Source organism: Tamandua tetradactyla, chromosome 20 (assembly GCF_023851605.1).
Source record: "Tamandua tetradactyla isolate mTamTet1 chromosome 20, mTamTet1.pri, whole genome shotgun sequence".
NCBI classification, from domain to species: domain Eukaryota; kingdom Metazoa; phylum Chordata; class Mammalia; order Pilosa; family Myrmecophagidae; genus Tamandua; species Tamandua tetradactyla.
In genome coordinates, this window is record NC_135346.1 from 13,786,307 (window position 1) to 13,807,515 (window position 21,209).

Below are 21,209 nucleotides of genomic sequence, written 5' to 3' on the forward strand. Positions count from 1 at the left end.
ACAATCTAATTGTAGGATATTCCCATCACTAAAGAGCAGCCTTGTGCCCATTAATAGTGACTGCTCATTCCCCATGTCACTAGCCTTAGCAGGCAACCACTAAAGTACTTTCTGTTTGTGTACATTTGCCTACTCTGGACTTAACCTTATCTTACTTAATGCTTGCTATTACTATTTAATAGTTCTTGTACGAACTATGTAACTTGGAATACAAGAAACCGCAGAGACCATAAAGATCATTAGTTTTTTTTTCAAAAAGAGGAAGTTTATTACTATGCACATAGTAGGATAGCAGATAGCCTCGTGGTCCAAAATCTGTCTCCCCGAACTGTAGTAATTTGGATAGTTTTATTAGAGAAAAGGTGGGCAGGGTTTAGGATAAATGAGTACAGTGACCCCAGGTGATGCAATTAGAGGTGATCTAATTATTGAGCATGAGCAGATTGGTTACATGCTTTGTCACAGAATGTATAAATGAAAATGGCAGAATGAGGTATAGATGACTTGAAGGTTAAAGTCTAAGCTACTGTGTATGTCCAGCAGGCCCACTTAGGTTAAATTGGATCTTGCTCATCAAGATAATTTTGGATTTGGGGTGGGTTAATTCTGGGTGGACCCAAGACCCTTCATTAACAAACATTAGGGGCTGTATTTATTTGATTACAAGACTCTAAAGTTAAAAAACTGGATATCTAGGTACAGATGAAGATTAATCACAAGGTTTTTACAATCACAGAAGCAGAAGATAAAGACTATACAATATTATCAGAGATCAAGGCAGCTAGATTATAATTCAGAGATTTCAGGTGTTTCCCTATCTAATCCAATATGCTAGAAAACAAAAGGGAATATTTATATAAAGACTCAATAATCAAAATCATCCCTTAATTACGATTAAGTCTTGATTTCTGGTTACAATTCCTCCCTCTCATTTGATAATTATCTCTCAACTTTGGGGATATCTGGGTGATGATTCTCTGACTGCTTCAAGGCTGAAAAGGGGCATTGTTTATTATGGGGTGAAGGAATGAACTGATGAAACCAGTAATTATTCTTGGCAAGTCCAGTATCTCTGGGTTTCAGAGCTTCTCTGGCATTGAAACAATCTGGAGGTTCCAAATCTCTGAAAAACAAACTTAATAAGTAAAATTTTATAGAGCACAGGATATCTTTCAGGGTTTCCAGGAACACTGTTGGTTGAGGTTTGCCATATTGTGGCAGTTTGCAATATCTGGCTGAAACTTGAATAAGAATAACCTCCAGAATGACCTCTCAACTCAATTTGAAATCTCTTAGCCATTGGAGCTATTTCTTTTCCCCCTTTTGGTCAGTTTATCCATGATGTCAGGGCCAGGCTTATCCTTTCTTTTAAAGTTTGTCCTTGATACAGATGGAGCTCTGACCTATAGCTGACCACATATTCTTTTAGAGAAGTATTAGAGGAAAGCAGTGCAACTGAGAATTTGGCTGTTTCTATGATCTGTAGCCTTTTAAGAATAACTAAAACCATGACTAACAACACCATACCATTGCTTAACATCATACAGATTAGTATCAGGATATAACGTGGACGATGAGAACATTGTCAAATTTTTAGGAATTTATACAGTCTCTAAATAAATATATGAATAATATTTTACCTATACAAATTTAACACAAATACAAGTAAAGGATTGACTGTATTATCTCATCGCATTTTTGCCTTTTTGCAAAACAATTCTAACTGTAATATCTTTGTATTTTCAGATTATGTTACAAAAATAAAACCTTTTTTTATCGACTCATCGCCAAAATCTTTTCAGTTTTCAATACAGCCTAAAGGTTCCCTTTTAAAAAGAATTTGTGTAATCAGTAACCAGTTAGGAACATTTAACCAATACAAATACAGGAACACACCAATAATAACTAGACTGAACACACCAGCTAACAAACGGGCGTTAAACACTTAACACATTGAGTAACAATTAAACAAACATCAACTCTTACTATACCCAGGTAACATACCAGCTGGCATTTAAAAAGGCTTATTTAACTTTGTTAAATACCAATTAATTATTGGATTAATAATTTTTTTAGGAGTGTAGTCAACAGACAAATTTAGGTCAGAGCCTCAACTGTACAGAACACACACCAAACACATCAATTAACAATTAAAGAGACATTAAACACTTATCACACCAATTTAACAGTCAACCAATACTTAGATAACACACAGGCTAAATTAAACAGGCCTGCTTAATTTTATTAAACTCCAGTTAATTGTTGGATTAGGTCAGGGCTTCAAACCCTGTACTGTATGGTACCCCGAAACAGAAGGTGGAGAGGTCAGAGCAAAGGGAATTGTTCTGGAAGTGTGACCCTGGCCTACATCAAGGGGACTCAAACCTCCTGTTTACTCCCAATCTACTTTTACTCTGATGACCTACTCACCCAGTCAGATGTCTGGACATACCTGGAAACGGTTTCTCTCTTTGAAACTTCTCAAGTTGCCAAAAGTCTCTGGAGTGCTGGCAGAACAGAGAACCCTGGTTGCCAAACCTCTAGACTAAATTCAGTCCAGCGGCCATTAAAGACTAGGTTACTTGGCCTGCCTGCTCTGCTGGGGCTTTAGAGATTCGGGCATTTGTCTTGGAGGGTCACCAGATTGTTACTGGACAAAAGCCATGCATGGATTCTCTTGCCCGAAGCACTCAATAACCAATTCTTGAGACACCGGGGTTTCAGAGAGAGAAAGACTTTATTATGTGCTTAGTAGGAGAGCAGATGGCCTAGTGGCCCAAAATCTGACTCCAGGATCATTAGTTTTTGAGTCATGGAGCTTGGGATTAAAACCCAATTTATTACCGCATGTTGGTTTGCAGCCTTTGCCAAATCATGTGGACTTGCAGAAAATTTCCTGCTGTCTTTAACTCTTTACTTCCAACTCAGATATAGTTGCCTTGTTGATTTTTTTTTTTGGTCCCCTTTTCAAATATATAGAGCTTAACAGCACTTTGGTTCTTGCTTCCTTCTCCGAAAAGACTGCTAATGGGTTCATTTGCTTCAAACTCAGTTCTACCTATAATTGAGTAGTAACCGCATTTTCTTGAATTTGTTATTGGAAACTTTATTTTACTGGATCTGGTAAATGATCTGCACACACTTTAGTCTTATATATTATTAAAAGGTGAATATTATGACCTAATGAATTTGAGGGTCACTGCCCTTTATTTTTTGTGTAAGTAATATTTTTTGTAATATTATCATCATCATAATTACTATCAGCAACAGTTATATATCAGACAATATTTGTGGGTAATCTTTTTTTTAACTTTATTTTGATTTCAAATTTCAAATTTACAGGACTGTTGCAAATCCTATATGGATGCCTCCAATATACCCCCTCCTTCCAGATACCCAGATCCATCAATTTTTAACATTTGACACCTTTGCCCTTTCTTTCCTTCTTTCCTTCCTCCCTCCCTCCCTCCCTTCCTTCCTTCCTTCCTCCATCCATCCATCCACTTATCTCTGAACATTTGAGAGCAGGTTGCACATATGATACTCCTTGAGCACCAATGTTGTGGTGTACATTACCCACAAATAAGGATATTCACTTACATCATCATCTTAAGTGCAGTTATCAAAAAAATTCAGGAAATTTAACATTGTTATAATGCTATCAGTATTCCATTTGTTTTCTTATGTCTGCATAATGTCCTTTTGAACCTTTTTTACTCCATTCTTAGGTACCATCCAGTTATCATCTATTGCATTTACTTGTTGATATCTCTTTAGTTTTCTCTGTCTTTTTAAAATAATTGTGGAGACATAGACAACATAAATCCATACTCCACCCACCCCCAGCATACCATTCAGTAGGATTAATCAAATACACAATGTTGCAGTACCCTCACCGCTATCCATTACTAGAATTTTTCCTTCAACCCCCAAAAAGCCCTATACTCATTTTGCATTAACTCTCCATTGCCCCTGCACCACCACCCCCCCCACTCCAGTAGGCTGTACTCTATGTCTGTATGAATTTGAATATTCTCTGATATTTTATTTGTGGCCACTATGGGGTTTACATTTAACATTCTAAATCTATAACAATCTAATTTGTTTGGTACCAACTTAATTTCAATAGCATATCCACCTTTATGTGTTTTTTTCATGAGTTACATGTTCATATGTTATGAGTCCCAAGCCACTGACTTACTACAGTTTGTGCATTTGCCTTTTAGATCCTTTTGGAAATAAAAAGTGGAATTATGCACCAAAAATAAAATAATACTGGTTTTCACATTTACTCATGTCATTATCTTTACCGGAGATCTTTGTTTCATCATATGACTTCCATCTACTGTATAGTATCCTTTCCTTTCAACTTGCAGAACTTCCTTTAGCATTTGTGGTAGAGCTAGTCTAGTGGTGACAAAGTCCTTCAGCTTTTGTTTATCTGAAATCCATCCCTCATTTCTGAAAGACGGTTAAGCCAAATTTAGAATTCTTAGTTGACAGTTTTTTAGCCCTTTTTATACGTCACACCGTTGACTTCTTGCCTCCATCATTTCTGATGAGAAATTGTCAGTTAATCTTTGAGGTTCCCTTATATGTGATACATTGCTGTTCTCTTCTGACTTTCAGAATACTCCCTTTATCTTTGGCATTTGACAGTTTGATTATAATGTGCCACAGGTGGATCTTTCTAGGTTTATCCTGTTTGGAATTCATTGAGCATCTTAGATTTGTACATTCATGTCTTTCATGAAATTTGGGCTGTTTCCAGACACTATTTTTTTTTAATATTCTCTTTGTCCTTTTCTCTGTTTCCTCTCCTTCTGGATCTCCACAATGCGTTTATTGTTATGGTTGATGCTGTACCACAGGTCTCTCAGGCTCTGTTCACTTTTCTTCATTCTTTCTTTTTTCTGCTCTTAGGACTAGATGATATAAATTGTCTTGTTTTCAAGTTCTTTATTTCTTTATTCTGTCAGTTCCAATCTACTGTGGAACCCCTTAGGAGATTTTTAATTTGTACTGTAGTCTTCAACTCTCTTTGGTTCCTTTCCATAATCTCCATCTCTCTTGATAACCTCTTTGTGTTCACCTATTGTTTTCCTGATTTTCTTTAGTTCTTTGTCCATGTTTTCCCTTAGTACTTTGCACATATTTAAGACCAGTTTTAAAAAAGTCTTTGTGAGTTATTTCTCATGTCTCGTCCTCCTCATTCATGGTTTCTGATACTTTCATCTTCTCCTTTTCTTGGGCCATAGCTTCTTTTTATACATTTTTGTGACTTCTTTTTTTAAACCGGACATTTTTATATTTTAATGTGTAATGGGAATTTGGACTCTTGAGACATCTGTTCCTTAAACTTGTATCCAGCTAATATTATGATAGAACTTTCCTTGAATGTGGGAGTGAACCAAAAAAGGAAAAGAAAAAATGAGAACACCTTTCTTAGTCTTTGTAGATTGACCTATGTGAATGCCCTCCTACAGACCTTATTCATACAGTATATTTAGAGAATAGCTCTAGACCAAAGCACTGGCGCCTCCTCAGGCCTTTTTGTGCATGTGTCTTGTCTTGGGCCTGGGGTTGGCCCTAGGAATTTCCCCATTTATGTGTTTAATATGGTTAGGAATATCCCCTCTTCCCTAGGAAATAGTTTCCTCCAGGTCCTGGGCATTGTATCATATGTCCTACATCAATAGTCCCATGTCCTAGGTAGCATTACTTAACTCCTTTCCCATAGCATTCTGCAGGAGAGTTATTTGAATGCTTCTTGGCGTGGCAAGTTCTGGGACAGTGAATCCCCTCAGGTTACCACCAGTATACATGAGAATTACTCTCCTTTCTCCAGATCTGGGACCTGGAGTTGGCCAAGAGAGTGGGAGAGTGGGTTGGCCCCATACTGAACTTGCAAGGGGTATGGAATGGGCCAGCCAGGGTTACAGGAGATCCTGCTGCTTTTAAGTTGCCTTTTTCTTTATTCAGCACCACCTCTGCAGTCCTTTAACTGTTTTCTAAAGCTTTGAGAAAGCAGTTTCCTACCTAAGTATACATTTATTCATAGCAGTTAATAATTTTCCTTCATTGCATTTATTGTTGTTAGCACATGAAGTAGTTGAATTGCAGTCTGAGAAATTGCAGTTACACTGTTTCTAATATTTAAAAGAAAATTTTTTGAGTATGCTGAAAGGCATATATAAACATTGGTGTGGCAGACAATGAAAATCTGTCTAAAAAGTTCTCTAAATTCCCAATAAAAATTCTGTGTGATAAGAAAGCATTGTGAGTTTAATTGCAGCATTTATTCTTAAGGGTGTAAAAATAAAATGGTGGATTATAATCAGTAATATCTTAGATTGAAATATAGTTTTCCGATTTTGCAGATAAGGAAAGTGAGAAGCAAAAAGGTTAATTTACTTGTTAGATTTTTATACAGCTAGAAAGTAGCAAAGCAGCATTTCTCAGGTTGCTTTTGATTCTCCAAAGCATGTGCTGTTAACTATATTTTGGCTCCTCGTGTACGTAATAAATTAGAGAGAGACTTTGTATAATTTTTTAATGATGTCTTCTATCCTTAATTAGTGTGGTTGCTAAACTTACTTTATTTCTGTATCCCCACCTTTCTTAGCTGTTGACAGGTGTATTACTGCCAGTCTGAGTGATGCTCGAGATGCCCTAGTGAATGCTGTCATAGACTCTCTTTCAGCTTATCGTTCTTTAGTCCTTAGTAACCAGCAGCCTGGACTCATGGTTCCTTTTTCCTTGCGGCTTTTCCCACTCTTTGTGTTGGCTCTCCTTAAGCAGGTAAGGAAAACAGAAACAAAAAACTTAGAAAAATCAAAAGCCAAAATTTTCATCCTGTGAACCCCTAGACATCGTACATGTAAATTTATGCCAGTTAAATTTTCTGAGGACCTATCTACCGGTTTGAAACTATTGTGTACCCCAGAAAAGCCATGTTCTTTAATCCTGTTCAGTATTATTGGGTGGGATTGTTTTGATTAAGTTATTTCCATAGAGATTGGCCCACCAGTTGTGGGTGGTATCTTTTGATTAGGTGGTTTCATTGGAGATGTCTCTCCACCCATTCAGGGTGGATTGTTTATAGAGTTCTTTAAGAGGGAACCATTTTGGAAAAAGCTTCAGAGCAGACACAAAAAAGTCAGGAAATGCGGAAAGAAAATGCCCCAGGGAAGCTATTTTGAAATGAAATGCCAGGAGAGAAAGCTAGCAGATGTCACCATGTGCCTTCCCGCTGAGAGAGAAACCCCAAATGTCATTGGCCCTTTCTTGACTCAAGGTATGTTTATCTGGATGCCTTAGTTTGGACATTTTTATGGCCTTAGAATTGTAAACTTGTAACTTAATAAATTCCCTTTATAAAAGCCAACCATTTCTGATATATTGCATTTCCAGCAGCATTAATAAACTACAGCAGGGTCCCTAGCTCTAATTTGAACTTTGAAGGGATTTGTGAACAAAGAAGTCTATGAATAACTGATCTAAAGCAAGTGCCTTCTTCATAAAAGATGCTCTTAAGTAAGTGTTCAGTGAAGTTATCTAAGATTCAAATGATTATCAGTTTTCCAAAAATGACCTATTGCTGTATCAAAAAGGGAGTTTTTTTCTGCTTCTTACAGTTTTTCAGCCACATTACACTTCTTGAGCTTACTTAGATATGCTTTCTCATACGTTTATACTATTTCTATAACTTGGAATATCCTTCCCTATCCCTGTCTTTGTCTTTGAGCTCAAATGTTACCTCTCTGACAGTTGGCTTTCTTTCTACGATCCTATATATCTTTGTACCTAGTTTTGTTATAGAGTTTTTTGTTTGATACTTATGTATCTCTCCTTCCCTGTCTTTTGCCACCACGCTCCCTGAAATGAAAAGAAAGAAAGAAAACTCTGGGCTGGTAGAGATTATTTTACCAATATCCAAAATCGAATTTAGAAGTCTGACCTTGTAAACGTAGGATAACCTGCCATTATAAAATTCTATTTAAAAGCTCAATTTAATTAATAAAGCACTGGGAAAGAATCTCATATTCCATAACTGAGCAAAGACTGTTCTGGATCTTGTCAGTTTGTATACTCTTCTGATCATCAAGATCGTTCCGTCTGGTGTGTGTGATCGCTCCCAGTTAGAAGGGCAGCCTGCTATCCCTGATATGAATGCCTCTTGAGTCGCAGCGCTAGTATCTTTCACTGGGATTATGTACTTTCACTTTTGAATTTATATAAGCTCTCAGAGATTATATCACTATTTGGATTTTAAAATTAAAAATGTGAGCTCCACTGTAATGACATGGAAAATAGAGATTCTAAGAAAAAAAAAAGTGAGCTCTTCTTTCTCCTTCAGATTTTTCCTCAAATTCACTGAGGCTTGCCTTCTTTGATCTCACTCTCTCCTCACCCCATCTTATCTCTACCCTAATATTCTTTATTTCTGTTCCCACCTTTATTTTCATGAGAGCACATATCACTACCATATCACGTTTTATGCATTATCTACCTCTTCTTAACTAGGATGTAAGCTCCATGAGGACAAGAATTTTTATCTTTTTCATTCACTGCTGTATGCCAGCACAATTAACAATTCATGGTAAATAGTGGGCATTCAGTCAGTATTTTTTGAATGTGTAACTGGATCTTTCCTTCTTTTCTTTTCCATAGCACTCTTTCATCTTTCTTAGTAACTATTCATGTATCAACTTTTAAAATATTAAGAGCCTCTTCTAATATTCCTTTGTTTATAGTCAGTGTACTTTGGTTTTTTAAATTTTATTTTCTTATCATTATTTTTGTAATTTATTTTTAGAGCATTCGTAGGTTTACGGAAAAAGCATGCAGAAAGTACAGCAATCCAGTATATCATCCCACTGCTTTCCCTGTTAATAACATTTTGCATTACTGTGATACATTTTTTAGAGTTGATGAACCAGTATTATCCTAATTATATTATTAACTAAAGTCCATGGTTTATATTAGGGTTCACTCCTTGTCCTGTAAAGTACTGTGGGTTTTTAAAAAATTTTTATTGTGGTCATATATATATACAACTTAGAATATCCCATTTTAACCACTTTAAGCATATAAAATTCATTGTTGTTAATTACATTCACAATATTGCTGTATCATCCCACCATCCATTACCAAAACTTTTCCAATACCCCAAATAAAACTGTACAATTAGACACTGACTCCCCATGGAGAGTTACCTGCCCCTGGTAACCTATATTCTACTCTCTACTATGAATTTGTATATTCTCATCAGTTCATATAAGTGAGATAATACAGTATTTGTCCTTTCATGTCTGGCTAATTTACTCAACTTAGCATTGTCAAGGTTCATCAATCTTGTAGCATGTATCAGAACTTCATTTCTTTTTATGGGTGGATAATATTCCATTATACGTGTAGACCACATTTTGGTTATCCATTCATCTGCTGATGGACATTGGACTGATTTCACCCGTTGGCTGTTGTAAATATGCTGCCGTGAACATCAATGTGGAAATACCTGTTCCAGTTTCTGATTGCATTTCTTTTGGGTATTACCTATAACTGGAATTACTGGGTCATATGGTAATTTTGTGGTTAACTTTCTGAGAAACTGCCTGTTCTAGTTTGCTAGCTGCTGGAATGCAACACACCAGAGACAGATTGGCTTTTAATAAAAGGGGATCTATTTCATTAGTTCTTCAGAGGAAAGGCAGCTGACTTTCAACTGAGGTTCTTTTCTTACGTGGGAAGGCATAGGATGGTCTCTGCTGGCCTTCTCTCCAGGCCTCTGGGTTCCAACAACTTTCCCCGGGGTGATTTTTTTCTGCATCTCCAAAAGCCTGGGCTAAGCGGCGAGTGCCAAGATGAAGCATGCTGAGCTGCTTGGGCTATGTTATGTTGAGTCTCTCATTTAAGCACTAGCCAGTTAAATCAAACATCATTCATTGCAGCAAGCATGCCTCCTAGCCACTGCAGATGTAATCAACAACAAATGAGGTTCACATGCCATTGGCTCATGTCCACAGCAATAGAACTAGGCACCTTCACCTAGCCAAGTAGACACCTGAATCTAACTATCATACTGCCTAACTGTTTTCCACAGTGGCAACACCATTTCACATCCCACCCAGCATTGTATGAGGGCCTCTATTTTTCCACATACTCAACAACACTTACTTTCCATTTCTTTAATAATGATTCTCTTGTCTTTATTTTCTCTTATTTAACTCTGCTCTACTCTTTAATGTGTATGTCTTTTGCTTTTGGATTGATTTACCCTACTTTTTTTAGTTCCTCCAGATGTGAGGTTAAGTCGCCAATTTGAGATCTTTCTTTCTTTTTTTTTTTCGGCATGGGCAGGCACCAGGTATCAAACCTGGCAGGCCTGCCCCTTTCTTCTTTTTTAACGTAAGCATTTAGAGCTATAAATTTCACTCTTAGTACTGCCTTTGCAGAATCCCACGTGCTCTTGTATTCTGTTGTCTTTAGATATTTCCTGATTTCCCTGCGATTTCTTCTTTGATCCATTGGTTGTTGAAAAATGTATTGTTACTTGGGGCACCCCCAGTCGCTGCTGGGGTTCGTGGGGCAACTGGTCCACTCCTGGGCTCTGAAATGCCGTATGACAGGACATGGTGAAGCTGGTGATGGGCATGCCCCAAACTGATATGGAGGGAAAAAAAAAAAGTATTTTTTAATTTTTACAGGTTTTGAGCTTTCATTTTTTCCTAAAATAGAAAACTTCAATTTCTATCTTCATTCCACTGGGGTCAGAGAAAATACTTTGTACAATTTTAATCTTTTAAAATTTATTTTCTTGTTTTGTGACCTAATATATGGTCTGTTTTAGAGAATGATCCATGTACACTAGAGAAGAATGTGTATTCCACTGTTGCTGGACAAAGTGTTCTATGTATATTTATATTTATTTTAGGTCTAGGTAGTTTATATTAATGCACTGGTTTTAATGGATATTTCATTGCATTTTCTTTCTCCTTCTTTCTCCTCATCAAATGAAATGCTTAAAATAGTACCTGAAAACTTCATGATTCTCCATGAAGCTATCAGATCAGTTAACTCTCACAATTACTTAACTGTATTCTGTTATGTAGCTATCATCATTTGTATTATTTTTCCTGTACGTTTTCTTTGTTCCTGTACCTTTGCAAGCTTTTGTGTACTGTTGTAATTTCTCTGACTGTGGGAGAAACACAGTTAGCCACCATTAACCAGCAGCCAGCATTTATTGAACACTTAGAACATATCTTTGGTCCTGCATCTCTGCCTTTATTTTATTTTTTTTAAAGATGCCAGTTGTTTATTTTTAATTTTTAGAAATTTATTTATGAAACATAACTACATACAAATGCAAACACTTACCATATGATCATTCCGTTCTTGTTATATAATCAATAATTCACAATATCATCACATAGTTGTATATTCATCATCATGATCACTTCTTAGAACATTTGTATCAATTCAGAAAGAGATATAAAAAGAAAATAGAAAAAAATTCATACATACCATACCCCTTACCCCTCCCTTTCATGGATCACTAGCATTTCAATCTGCTAAAGTTATTTTAACATTTGTTCCCCCTATTATTTATTTATTTTTAATCCATATATTTTACTCGTCTGTTGATAAGGTAGATAAAAGGAACATAAGACACAAGACTTTCACAATCACACAGTCACATTGCGAAAGCTATATCATTATACAGTGATCTTCGAGAAACGTGGCTACTGGAACACAGCTCTACATTTTCAGGCAGTTCCCTCCATCCCCTCCATTACACCTTAACTAAATAGGTGATATCTGTATAATGCATAAGAATAAACTCCAAGATAACCTCTCACCTCTTTTTGGAATCTTTCAGCCATTGATATTTTATTTTGTCTCATTTTGCTCTTCTCCCTTTATGTTGAGAAGGTTTTCTCAATCCCTTGCTGCTGAGTCCTAGCTCATTCTAGGGTTTCTGTCCCACATTGCCAGGAAGGTCCACACCCCTGGGAGTCATGTCCCATGTAGAGAGGGGGAGGGCAGTGACTCTGCTTGTCGTGTTGGCTGAGAGAAAGAGTGTGCCTTTATTTTGTCATCTGCAGTATAACTTCATCCTTCTCACAAAGTTGCTTAGATTATGTTTCAGTTTATTACTGATGCCAGAATGCAAAATACCAGAAATGGATTGACTTTTACAAAGAGGATTTATTAAGTTACAAGTTTACACTTCTAAGGCCATGAATATGTCCAAATTAAGGCATAAACAATAGGATAACTTTACTCAAGAAAGACCTGTCGTGTCTGGGGTTTCTCTGTCCAGTGGGAATGCACATGGTGATGGCTACTGTCCTTCTCTCCTGGCTTCTGGGGTCAAACGGCTCTCTCAGCTCCTTGTGTGCTGTGTCCTGGCTTCATCTCTCTGCCTTCTCTGTCAGCTCTGAACTCTATATATTTTTTATAGAATATATTTTATTCTCTTCATACAGGTCTCCAGTAAAAGGATTATGATATACCTGGAATGGGCAGGGTCACATCTCCATCTAATCAAAAGGTCCCACTCACAATTGGGTAGGTCACATCTCCATAGAAACAACCTAATTAGAAGGCCCCATCCAAACAATAGAGTTGTTTTGCCCATGCCCCCAGATTCGATTAGGATTAAAAGAGCATGGCTTTTCTGGGGTACATAACAGTTTCAAACCAGCACAGATTGTTACATCACTACCCTATATTATAGACAGAATATTGCAATCTATTTTACTTATTAGGAAACAGATGCCAAAGAGATTGAATAATTTTGCCATGGTCAGGTAATTAATTTCTCAGTAAGGGTATAGTCACAATTTAATAGATGTATATGACTTCTTAAATTATACTTTTTAAAGAATAATTAATAAAGTAAACCGGCTAATATTCTCTGAAAGTATTCTTTTGACAACTGGCATTAGCAAAGTTCTATATGTATTTTTTTCTTAATACCTATTTTTGCGGGGTGGGGGTTGTTTTTTTTTTACAGAAATCATTCCAGACTGGGACAAATACACGCCTTGATGAACGAATTTTTGCTATGTGTCAAGTTAAAAATCAGCCTCTGGTTTACTTTATGCTCACGACTCATCCCAGTTTGTATAGAGTTGACAATCTCTCAGATGAGGTAAGATTAGTTGCTTTTTTAGTGGCTTTTACTTGAAGATTTGTAAGCTAATCATATTTAATCCAGTGCGGAAATGAGAAAAGGTTGTTTTGGGGTTTTTTGGTATGCTGAATGATGGGGTCACATTTCATTATTTTTCCATGTGAGTATCCCATTATTGCTGTACCATTTATTGAATTTTTGTTTGTTTGTTTTTGTTTATTTTGCGTGTTTGTTTTTTGGGAAGTTCATGAACCGGGAATTGAACCCAGGTCTCTCACCTGGCAGGTGAGAATTCTACCACTGAGCTACCTTTGCACCACTTTGGTTTGTTTTTTAAAGTTTTCTATTTTATTCCTTTGATAGTCTGAGTAAGGTATCTTGTATATTTAAAGCAGAAACTGTGTATGAAATTTGGGATAACTTTTAAAGCAGAACGCTATTGAAACATTACCATGTTTGTGTTTCAAAAAGAATAGCAGTAGACTTTTTTGGCAAGTCTAGTGAACTGGGACTCCCTTTTTGATATAAAAAAATAGCACATTAACATCAAAATACGTGTTAATATATTGTATGTCTATAATATGGAAAACACCAGAAAGAAGAAAAAAATCACTCATAATCATTTCATCCAAATCCCTCATAATCTTTTCATCCCTTTGCATGAGGCTTCATTCTTTCAGATCAGCCCTCTCTACAAGACAAGAAAACATAGCCACCCATAGCTTTTCTTCTTCACCTCAGAAACATAAGGCTGTCTTTTCTTAGTTCTCATTAGAAAACCACTAGGGAAAATTTCTGATTGACTGTTCTTGGGTCTTCTGTCCCCCACCTACCCCAAAACCAAAAGATCTTAAGTTAGTATGATTAATAGCCCCTGATAGAGTTAAAGTCTCATCACTAAAGTGGGAAGAACAGTTCTCTCGAACAATGGGGAGTACAAAGGGGGGATGCTGAAAGGACAGAACAGTAAACATCGTTTACAGGTATCATTTCTTCCGGCCTTTATTTTCCATTCATAGGTCTGCTGTTTGTTTACTTAGTTGTGGTCATGCTGTGTGAATCTTTCTGTTTTAGTAGTTTGGTTTTTTTTCTCTTTCAGCCATTCTTTATTTACAGTTAGTGTTCAATGCAAATCAATTCCATACCAGTAGAAGGAACTATGAATCAAAGCATAAAGACAATATACAATCCAAAGCAAGATGTATAACATTCAAATATGAAGTAAAGGGAGTGTTCATTCACATACACAGTAGCTTGAGATCTGTTGGATCTTCTTGTTCCCCTGAGGGTTTCTATAGAAAAAAATGATTGGCTATCAAGACTTCTGCTGCCATATTAGATATTGGAACATGTAAGCATCAATGTGTGACCATGCGAATAAAAAACTTCATAGGGTTATTTATTTTCAAAAAGGTTTCTGTGCATTGAGGCAGTTGTAAAAGATTTACTTTGCAGAATCAAGCCAACTTTAGGCTTAGGACCATGTTCTAAGTATTTAAAAATATTAACTGATACAGAAATTGTTCCAAATGTGGCTATTTTGATTTATAGTTAAAAAAATATATTAGAGAAAGAGAATAAAAGATTTTGTGAATTCAATGCAGGATAGGTTCCAGTCTTCACTTCCCAAATACTGGATTTACATTAATTTCAGCTCTTTCACATTTGCCTTTTAAATTTCAAGACCTGTCAATTTTACTTTCAAAACAGATCATTTATTAAATTGTAAAACATATTCAACATATGCAGGAACAAAAAGCAGCATTTTGAAATTGGTTGAGGTCAGTGCTTTTCTGCTCTTTGGAGTTTAGCTAAATGAATCTGGTGCTGTTGTTGGATGGGAATGTGATGGGAAATGCCTACCATTTGATTTTATAAATAAGTAAGTAAGATTTATTCATTATGCTTATGTCGCGGGGTAGACCAATTCAATTACTGCTTAAAAAGTCAAATACAGTGTCAAATCCCAAGCCTCAGAAATGAGTTGAGTTTCCAAAAGAACAATGGTAGCTTAACAATGTAAAACTTTCATCTAAGAGTTTATCAGCATTAAATTAGTATTGGTGAAATAATACATGGAGAATGTACTATAACACCTGGAGGGTCCTTCTAATGTACACATAAATAGAATCATGGAGCTTTTTCATAACCTAATCATTTCATGGCCATATATATTTAATATACCAAATGCAAACTGAACCCTCATTCTACACCCCATTGTTTCTCTCTGGATAAGAGAAAATCTGTTTGTTTTTCAAGGTAGAGTTTTGTTTGTTTTGTTTTGTTTTGTTTTGTTTTGTTTAAGTAATATTTCTTAGGTCACATTTAAGGAAATAATGTCTTCATTTTAGAGGTTGTCTCTTTTCATCTTCTCCATGAAATTCCAGCAGACTTAATATTGGCATTCATTATCTAGTCAGATCCTTCACATGTTCTTCAAACCAGTCAAATTCAGGATTCTCAATATTTTCCCATCAATAAGGTGTGGAACCAGTAGATTCAATGAAGACGTGTGTCCTAGCTGCACTGGACTTTAGGTACCATTTGAATTGGGTTCAAAAGATGAATTGGGAGAAGCGTAGATGTTTCTTGATCTAAGTTTCTTAACAGTAGAGATATAAAAGGGAGAGTGAGACCACGAGGAGGCTGACTGTAAAGTACAGGACACTGCCACTTCCCTGGGTGGTGGCATTAGCTGGACTTGGGTCAGCCAAGGTACTCCGGGAGCAGTTACTTGAAAGTGCTGTGGCAGTTGTTTGATTTGAATAAATCTGTGTGGGTAAGAGCAGCGCCAGAAGCAGCAGCCCTAGTTAGAGCCTGACCACCATCACTTTGTCCATGTCTCCTCTGTCTGTGCTCTGCGAGTCTGGCTGGATGCTGGGTGCGTGGAGAACCCACTGGCTAGGGGCGGGCACAGGCAAAGTGGGTGTTTTTGTAGTTTTGAATATTAAATGAATTAAACTATGTAAAGCACTTTAGAAAAATGGCTGGCTATAATAAGCACACTATAAAGCAGTAGGTAGCTATTTTCAGCAGCAGCACCATCATGATCATCATCACTGTCATAATCATCATCATATTTAAGCATATTTACATATATATAAACATTCACTTAAACTTACATTTAATGATTTCATAAAATAATTAAACATTCCACTGTTGCTGGACATAATATATTGTTTCCAGTTTTAACCATACATATTCACATAACATGAATATCCCTAAGCTTTGAAATGTTTTTTTGTTTTGTTTTGTTTTTTATTTTTATTTTTTTACATGGGCAGGCACCGGGAATTGAACCCGGGTCCTCTGGCATGAAATGTTTTTAATGAAAATATTAGTTTCAACATATATGCTTCCTTCCTTGGATAAGGTTTAATTAAGTACCCAAGTTTGCTTGGGGTCAAAAATGCATAATTATGAATATTTTAAAGATTGTTTTTTTGTGTGTGTTTTTTTAGATAACTGTTAAAATTCATTATAAATGAGAAACTTTCACTTCTGGGCTCCAATAAATAACTGTTAAATTGGAGAGAACTATTAAAATCTAGTTTGCCTCCTTGTGGTGTAGATAGCACAAGAGAGGAGTATGAGTTATGGCAACTGGACCCATGGCAGGACAGGCATTTAGAAAGTTTCTTTCCCTCTTTGACTGAGTATTGCTTAAAAGGAGTGCAACCAAAACTGCAACCAAAGGAAGCATTATGCTTTCAGAAAAATCTCAAGGAAAAGTATTGCAAGTAACAGTACTAGCTGTTGGACTGGGATCCACATGATTTAAAGGAAAGGGTGGAGATATTCAACAATTTAGTGTGAAAGTTAGAGATAAAGTTCTCCAAGAATATGGAAGCACCAAAGTAGTTCTAGATGACAAGGATTATTTCTTATTTAGAGATGTGGACATTCTTGGGGAGTATGTAGAGTGAAATGGATCACTATTGAAATGGTGATGTGAAGCTGCCCATTCTACTGAGGTTCTAAAATCTTCCATCATGTAGATAATTTCTATGTCTCTTTTATAATAAACTAATGATAATAATAAAAAAAGTCTAGTTTGCATTAAGTTTTCTTTCCCCCTTCCCTCAGGATGTGCACATGACCCAAGCCAAGCAGTCAAGTCCTGTCAGAGCCAATTTGGAGTTTTTTTATTGGATTTCAAAAAAGATAGTCTCTCATTATCTTTTTCTCTGTTTTGAATACTTTTTTAAATTTGGATTACTTTTAGATTTAAAGAAAAGATGAAATATGGTACAGAAAATTCTCACATATCCCTCACACAGTTCCCCTGTTATTAAAATCTTATATAACCATGGTACATTTATAAAATTCAAGAAGCCAACGTTGATACATTTTTTGGGTTGCAATTGTATTGAGATGTATTCACACGCCATACAGTCCATCCAAAGTATACAGTTAATGGCTCACAGTAGATAAATTATTTTTAAACTAAATTCCAGACTTTATTTGGATTTCACTGTCATTTACCTGTTCCAGGATACTACATTGCATTTATTACATGAATTGTTAAAACAATAGTTAAGATCAGAAGTTAATTTGGCTTTATTAAAATTCGCAGTAGCTTTGGTTAGATAAGTGATAAATATTTTTTCACCTTCTCTCTATTTAAATATTAATAGTTGAAATTTATCTAAATAAGCCCCATTCTCTTAGAGGTAAGATTCATTCATTTTCTTTTGTTTTATTATGACTACATAAGTATGTATCTAAAAACTTTAATCTTTTATTTAATTCCTCAGGGAGCACTCAATATCAATGATAGAACCATACCTCAGCCCCCTATTCTTCAGCTTTCAGTGGAGAAGCTGAGCAGGGATGGAGCTTTCCTCATGGATGCAGGCTCTGTGAGTGGTCTGACTAATCCTGATCTTTCTCTCTGCATATTATTGTATCTTTTCAATATTTGGTTTAATTCCCCCTTAATATCTCTCTTCCTGGTCAGATTTCTTTTTTGGTGGTGGGGGGTGGGAAGCAGGCACCGAGAATTAAACTGGTCTCTGGGATGGCAGGCGAGAATTCTGCCCTGATCAGATTTTATATTCTTTAACCTTTGTATTTTTATCTTAACCACCTTCTCCCTCTTTCTTCATATACAGCTTCTGTCTTCATATAAAGCATAAAATGTCTCATCATCACAGATAGTTGATTATTATTAGTTTAGTTGAAGACTGTGCAATCTCACTAAACTTACTCATCGTTTTGATTTTTTTTTTAATATTTTTATTGACAAATCTTCACACATTCTATATATGGTGTACAATCAGTGGCTCACATTGATATTGTGAGCCTTTTGATATTTAAAAAAAAACTCACTGGTAAATGTGAGTGAACAGACTATGCTACAGCTAAAAAAGAAATTTCCTATTCCTCCAGGTAATGATGCTTTGGGTTGGAAAAAATTGTGGACAGAATTTTCTTAACCACGTTCTAGGAGTTCAAAACTATGCATCAATTCCACAGACTATGGTAAGACTATCATACTGTAGTGATTATAATAGTTATAAATGTCATTTTCAAAAGTGGTAATGACTCTTTTTATCCCATTATGAAGTAAGAATGCAAACCCCAGAGTGTTTCTGAAAAGGAAAATGTTCCCATAGGTTATGCTTCTCTTCTAGCTGAAAGTACTCATTTATATTTTAAAGGTACTTTTTAGGTAGCTTTGCATGATTGACATGCATATTATTTTAGGGAGAAAGAAATAAATTTAATGGCAAAAAAAAGTAGTTGCTTACAAAAGGCATCAATGTTATGATGTTTTTCTTTTTGTATGAGTTGTTTTTTTTAATTTGGCAAGTGAATGTATTTTTTTGGCAGGGTCCTTGTAACTGCTGCTTAAAAGTTGAATTAATATTGATTATTGAAGACAATAATACTGGACTCTCTTACTAGCTAGGTGACCTTTGAACATGTTACTAATAGCCTCATTTGTAAAATAAGAATGCTCTTGCTTATGCAGGAACGATTGAAATGATCCATGACTAAGTACTTGTTAAACTGAATAGCATTTGGATAATTTGGAATTGTAAGGTTACAATTCATACAACAGATGGTCTTATTTTACAGTGTTATGTTTTCCAGTCCCTTCTACCAGTTTGTAACCGACTCTGAAATATATATTTCATGTCATCACTTTTCCATATATTTGGGTTTATTTTCATTCAGAGACATCATTAGGAAATTCATGTATTTAAAAGACACATCAGGATTATAGCTGGACTATGCGCTAGCTTTCAGGTCTTGATAATAACTACTGAACTGGATGCCTAGCTAATTTTAGTGGTAAGGATAGGAGAAATAGATTTGTAATAACCACTTGAATAAGTCAGTTAATTCTAGATATGTAATGAAATGAAGAGAAGAGCTAGGATTCTTCTAGAGATTAGGAGTCTGCAAACTATGTCCACAGACCCTGCCACTTTTTTGGTAAATAAATTTTTATTGGAACATAGCCATACCCATTCACTTATATATTGTCTATGGCTATCTTAGTGTAACTTTGTAAGAGTTGAGTAGTTGCAGCAGAGATCAAATGACCAGCAAGCCTAAAATATTTATTATCTGACCCTTTAAGAAGTTTGCCAATAATATATTTTAGATCTTTACTAAAAAATTGTGATTACCGACCAATAGTATTGGCATCACCTGGAAACTTGTTAGAAATGCACCCTTCCCCAAACCTCTTAAATAAGGATCTATATTTCAACTACATCTCCAGTTGTTTCATATACATGTTAAATTTTGAGGAGCGCTGTAGATAATACATTAGATATATAATTAAAGTTGGATACTGCTGGTTTTTGTTCAACAGACAGACCTTCCAGAACTTGATACAGCAGAATCTGCCAGAACAATAGCCTTCATCTCTTGGCTTAGAGAACAGAGACCATTTTTTCCAATACTTTATGTAATAAGGTAAAGTTGAAATTTTTATTTACTACTTGTGAAGCAATTTATCTTGCTCTACAAGGATCCATTTTGAATGACAGATATATGTCACCTCTTGCTTGAGCAAACTCTTTAGAAAAATATGGAAAAAAAGAAAATCTCAATGAATATTACTGTATTATGCTTTATAACCATGCATTGGACTTCCTAAACTTTTAATGAATTTGAGTAAAAACTTGACCTATTTCTCTGAATTCCACTATAAACCTTTTCCCGTACACATTATGAAGTTTTCATTATCTAGAAGTAGCTATGGTCAACCCTCATGTTCATGAATTCTGTATTTTCTAATTTATCTACTCATTAAAATGTATTTGTAACGCCCAAATCAATATTTGTGGTGCTTTTGTAGTCATTCATGGACTAGAGGTGAAAAGTTGAGTCACCTGATATGCGTATTCCAGCTGAGGTCGAACAAGGCCTTCTTGTTTCAGCTCTCATACTATAAACAAATACCCTTTTCACAGGATATTTAGTGCCACATTTTTGCATTTTTGTGCTTTTATTTGGTGATTGCATTGTTTGGAATGCTGTCTAAGCATAATGCTGAAGTGCTGTCTAGTGTTCCTAAGTAAGTAGACTGTGATGTACCTTATAGAGAAAATATGTGTGTTAGGTAAGCTTAATTCAGGCAGGCGTTCTAGTGCTGTTGGTCATAAGTTCAATGTTAATGAACCAGCACCTTATTTAATGAACTCCAGTTATCTGCCCCCAAGTGTGATTTATGATTAAACTTGCTTTATGTTCAGAGGCTTCATGTAAATGTTGCTCTAAGGTGTTTTGACAGTAATGATATTATTTCTAGATGGAGTATATATGTAGGCGGTTCTAAAACTCTGGTGTAACAAAGACCTTCACAGGGAATACTGAATGCAAATTTTTTTTTTTTTTTGTATGCTGTAGGGTGGGGGTCACATTTCATTCTTCTTTCATGTGACTGTCCTGTTACTGCAGCATGGTAACATTTGTTGATTTTTTTTGTGGGGGGGGAGTGCACAGGCCAGGAATCGAACCCAGGTCTTTTGCGTGGCAGACGAGAATTCTACCACAGAACTACACTTGCACTCCCCACTGAAAGCAAATTTAAGGAGGAAAGAAA

At 35.8% G+C, this 21,209-nt stretch overlaps 1 protein-coding gene and 1 pseudogene across 4 annotated transcripts in view; both read left to right on the plus strand.

Moving 5' to 3' along the window:
• Positions 1–21,209, plus strand: part of SEC24A (SEC24 homolog A, COPII component) — a 114,024-nt gene that overhangs the window by 89,547 nt on the left and 3,268 nt on the right. For all 4 annotated transcript variants that reach the window (XM_077138486.1, XM_077138485.1, XM_077138488.1 and 1 more), the window contains 5 exons: positions 6,626–6,801; positions 13,025–13,162; positions 17,902–18,006; positions 18,536–18,628; positions 19,974–20,077. In XM_077138486.1, coding sequence (XP_076994601.1) covers positions 6,626–6,801; positions 13,025–13,162; positions 17,902–18,006; positions 18,536–18,628; positions 19,974–20,077 — 616 coding nt within the window. The remainder of the gene's footprint in view (positions 1–6,625; positions 6,802–13,024; positions 13,163–17,901; positions 18,007–18,535; positions 18,629–19,973; positions 20,078–21,209) is intronic.
• On the plus strand, positions 15,721–17,856 carry LOC143664966 (10 kDa heat shock protein, mitochondrial pseudogene; annotated as a pseudogene).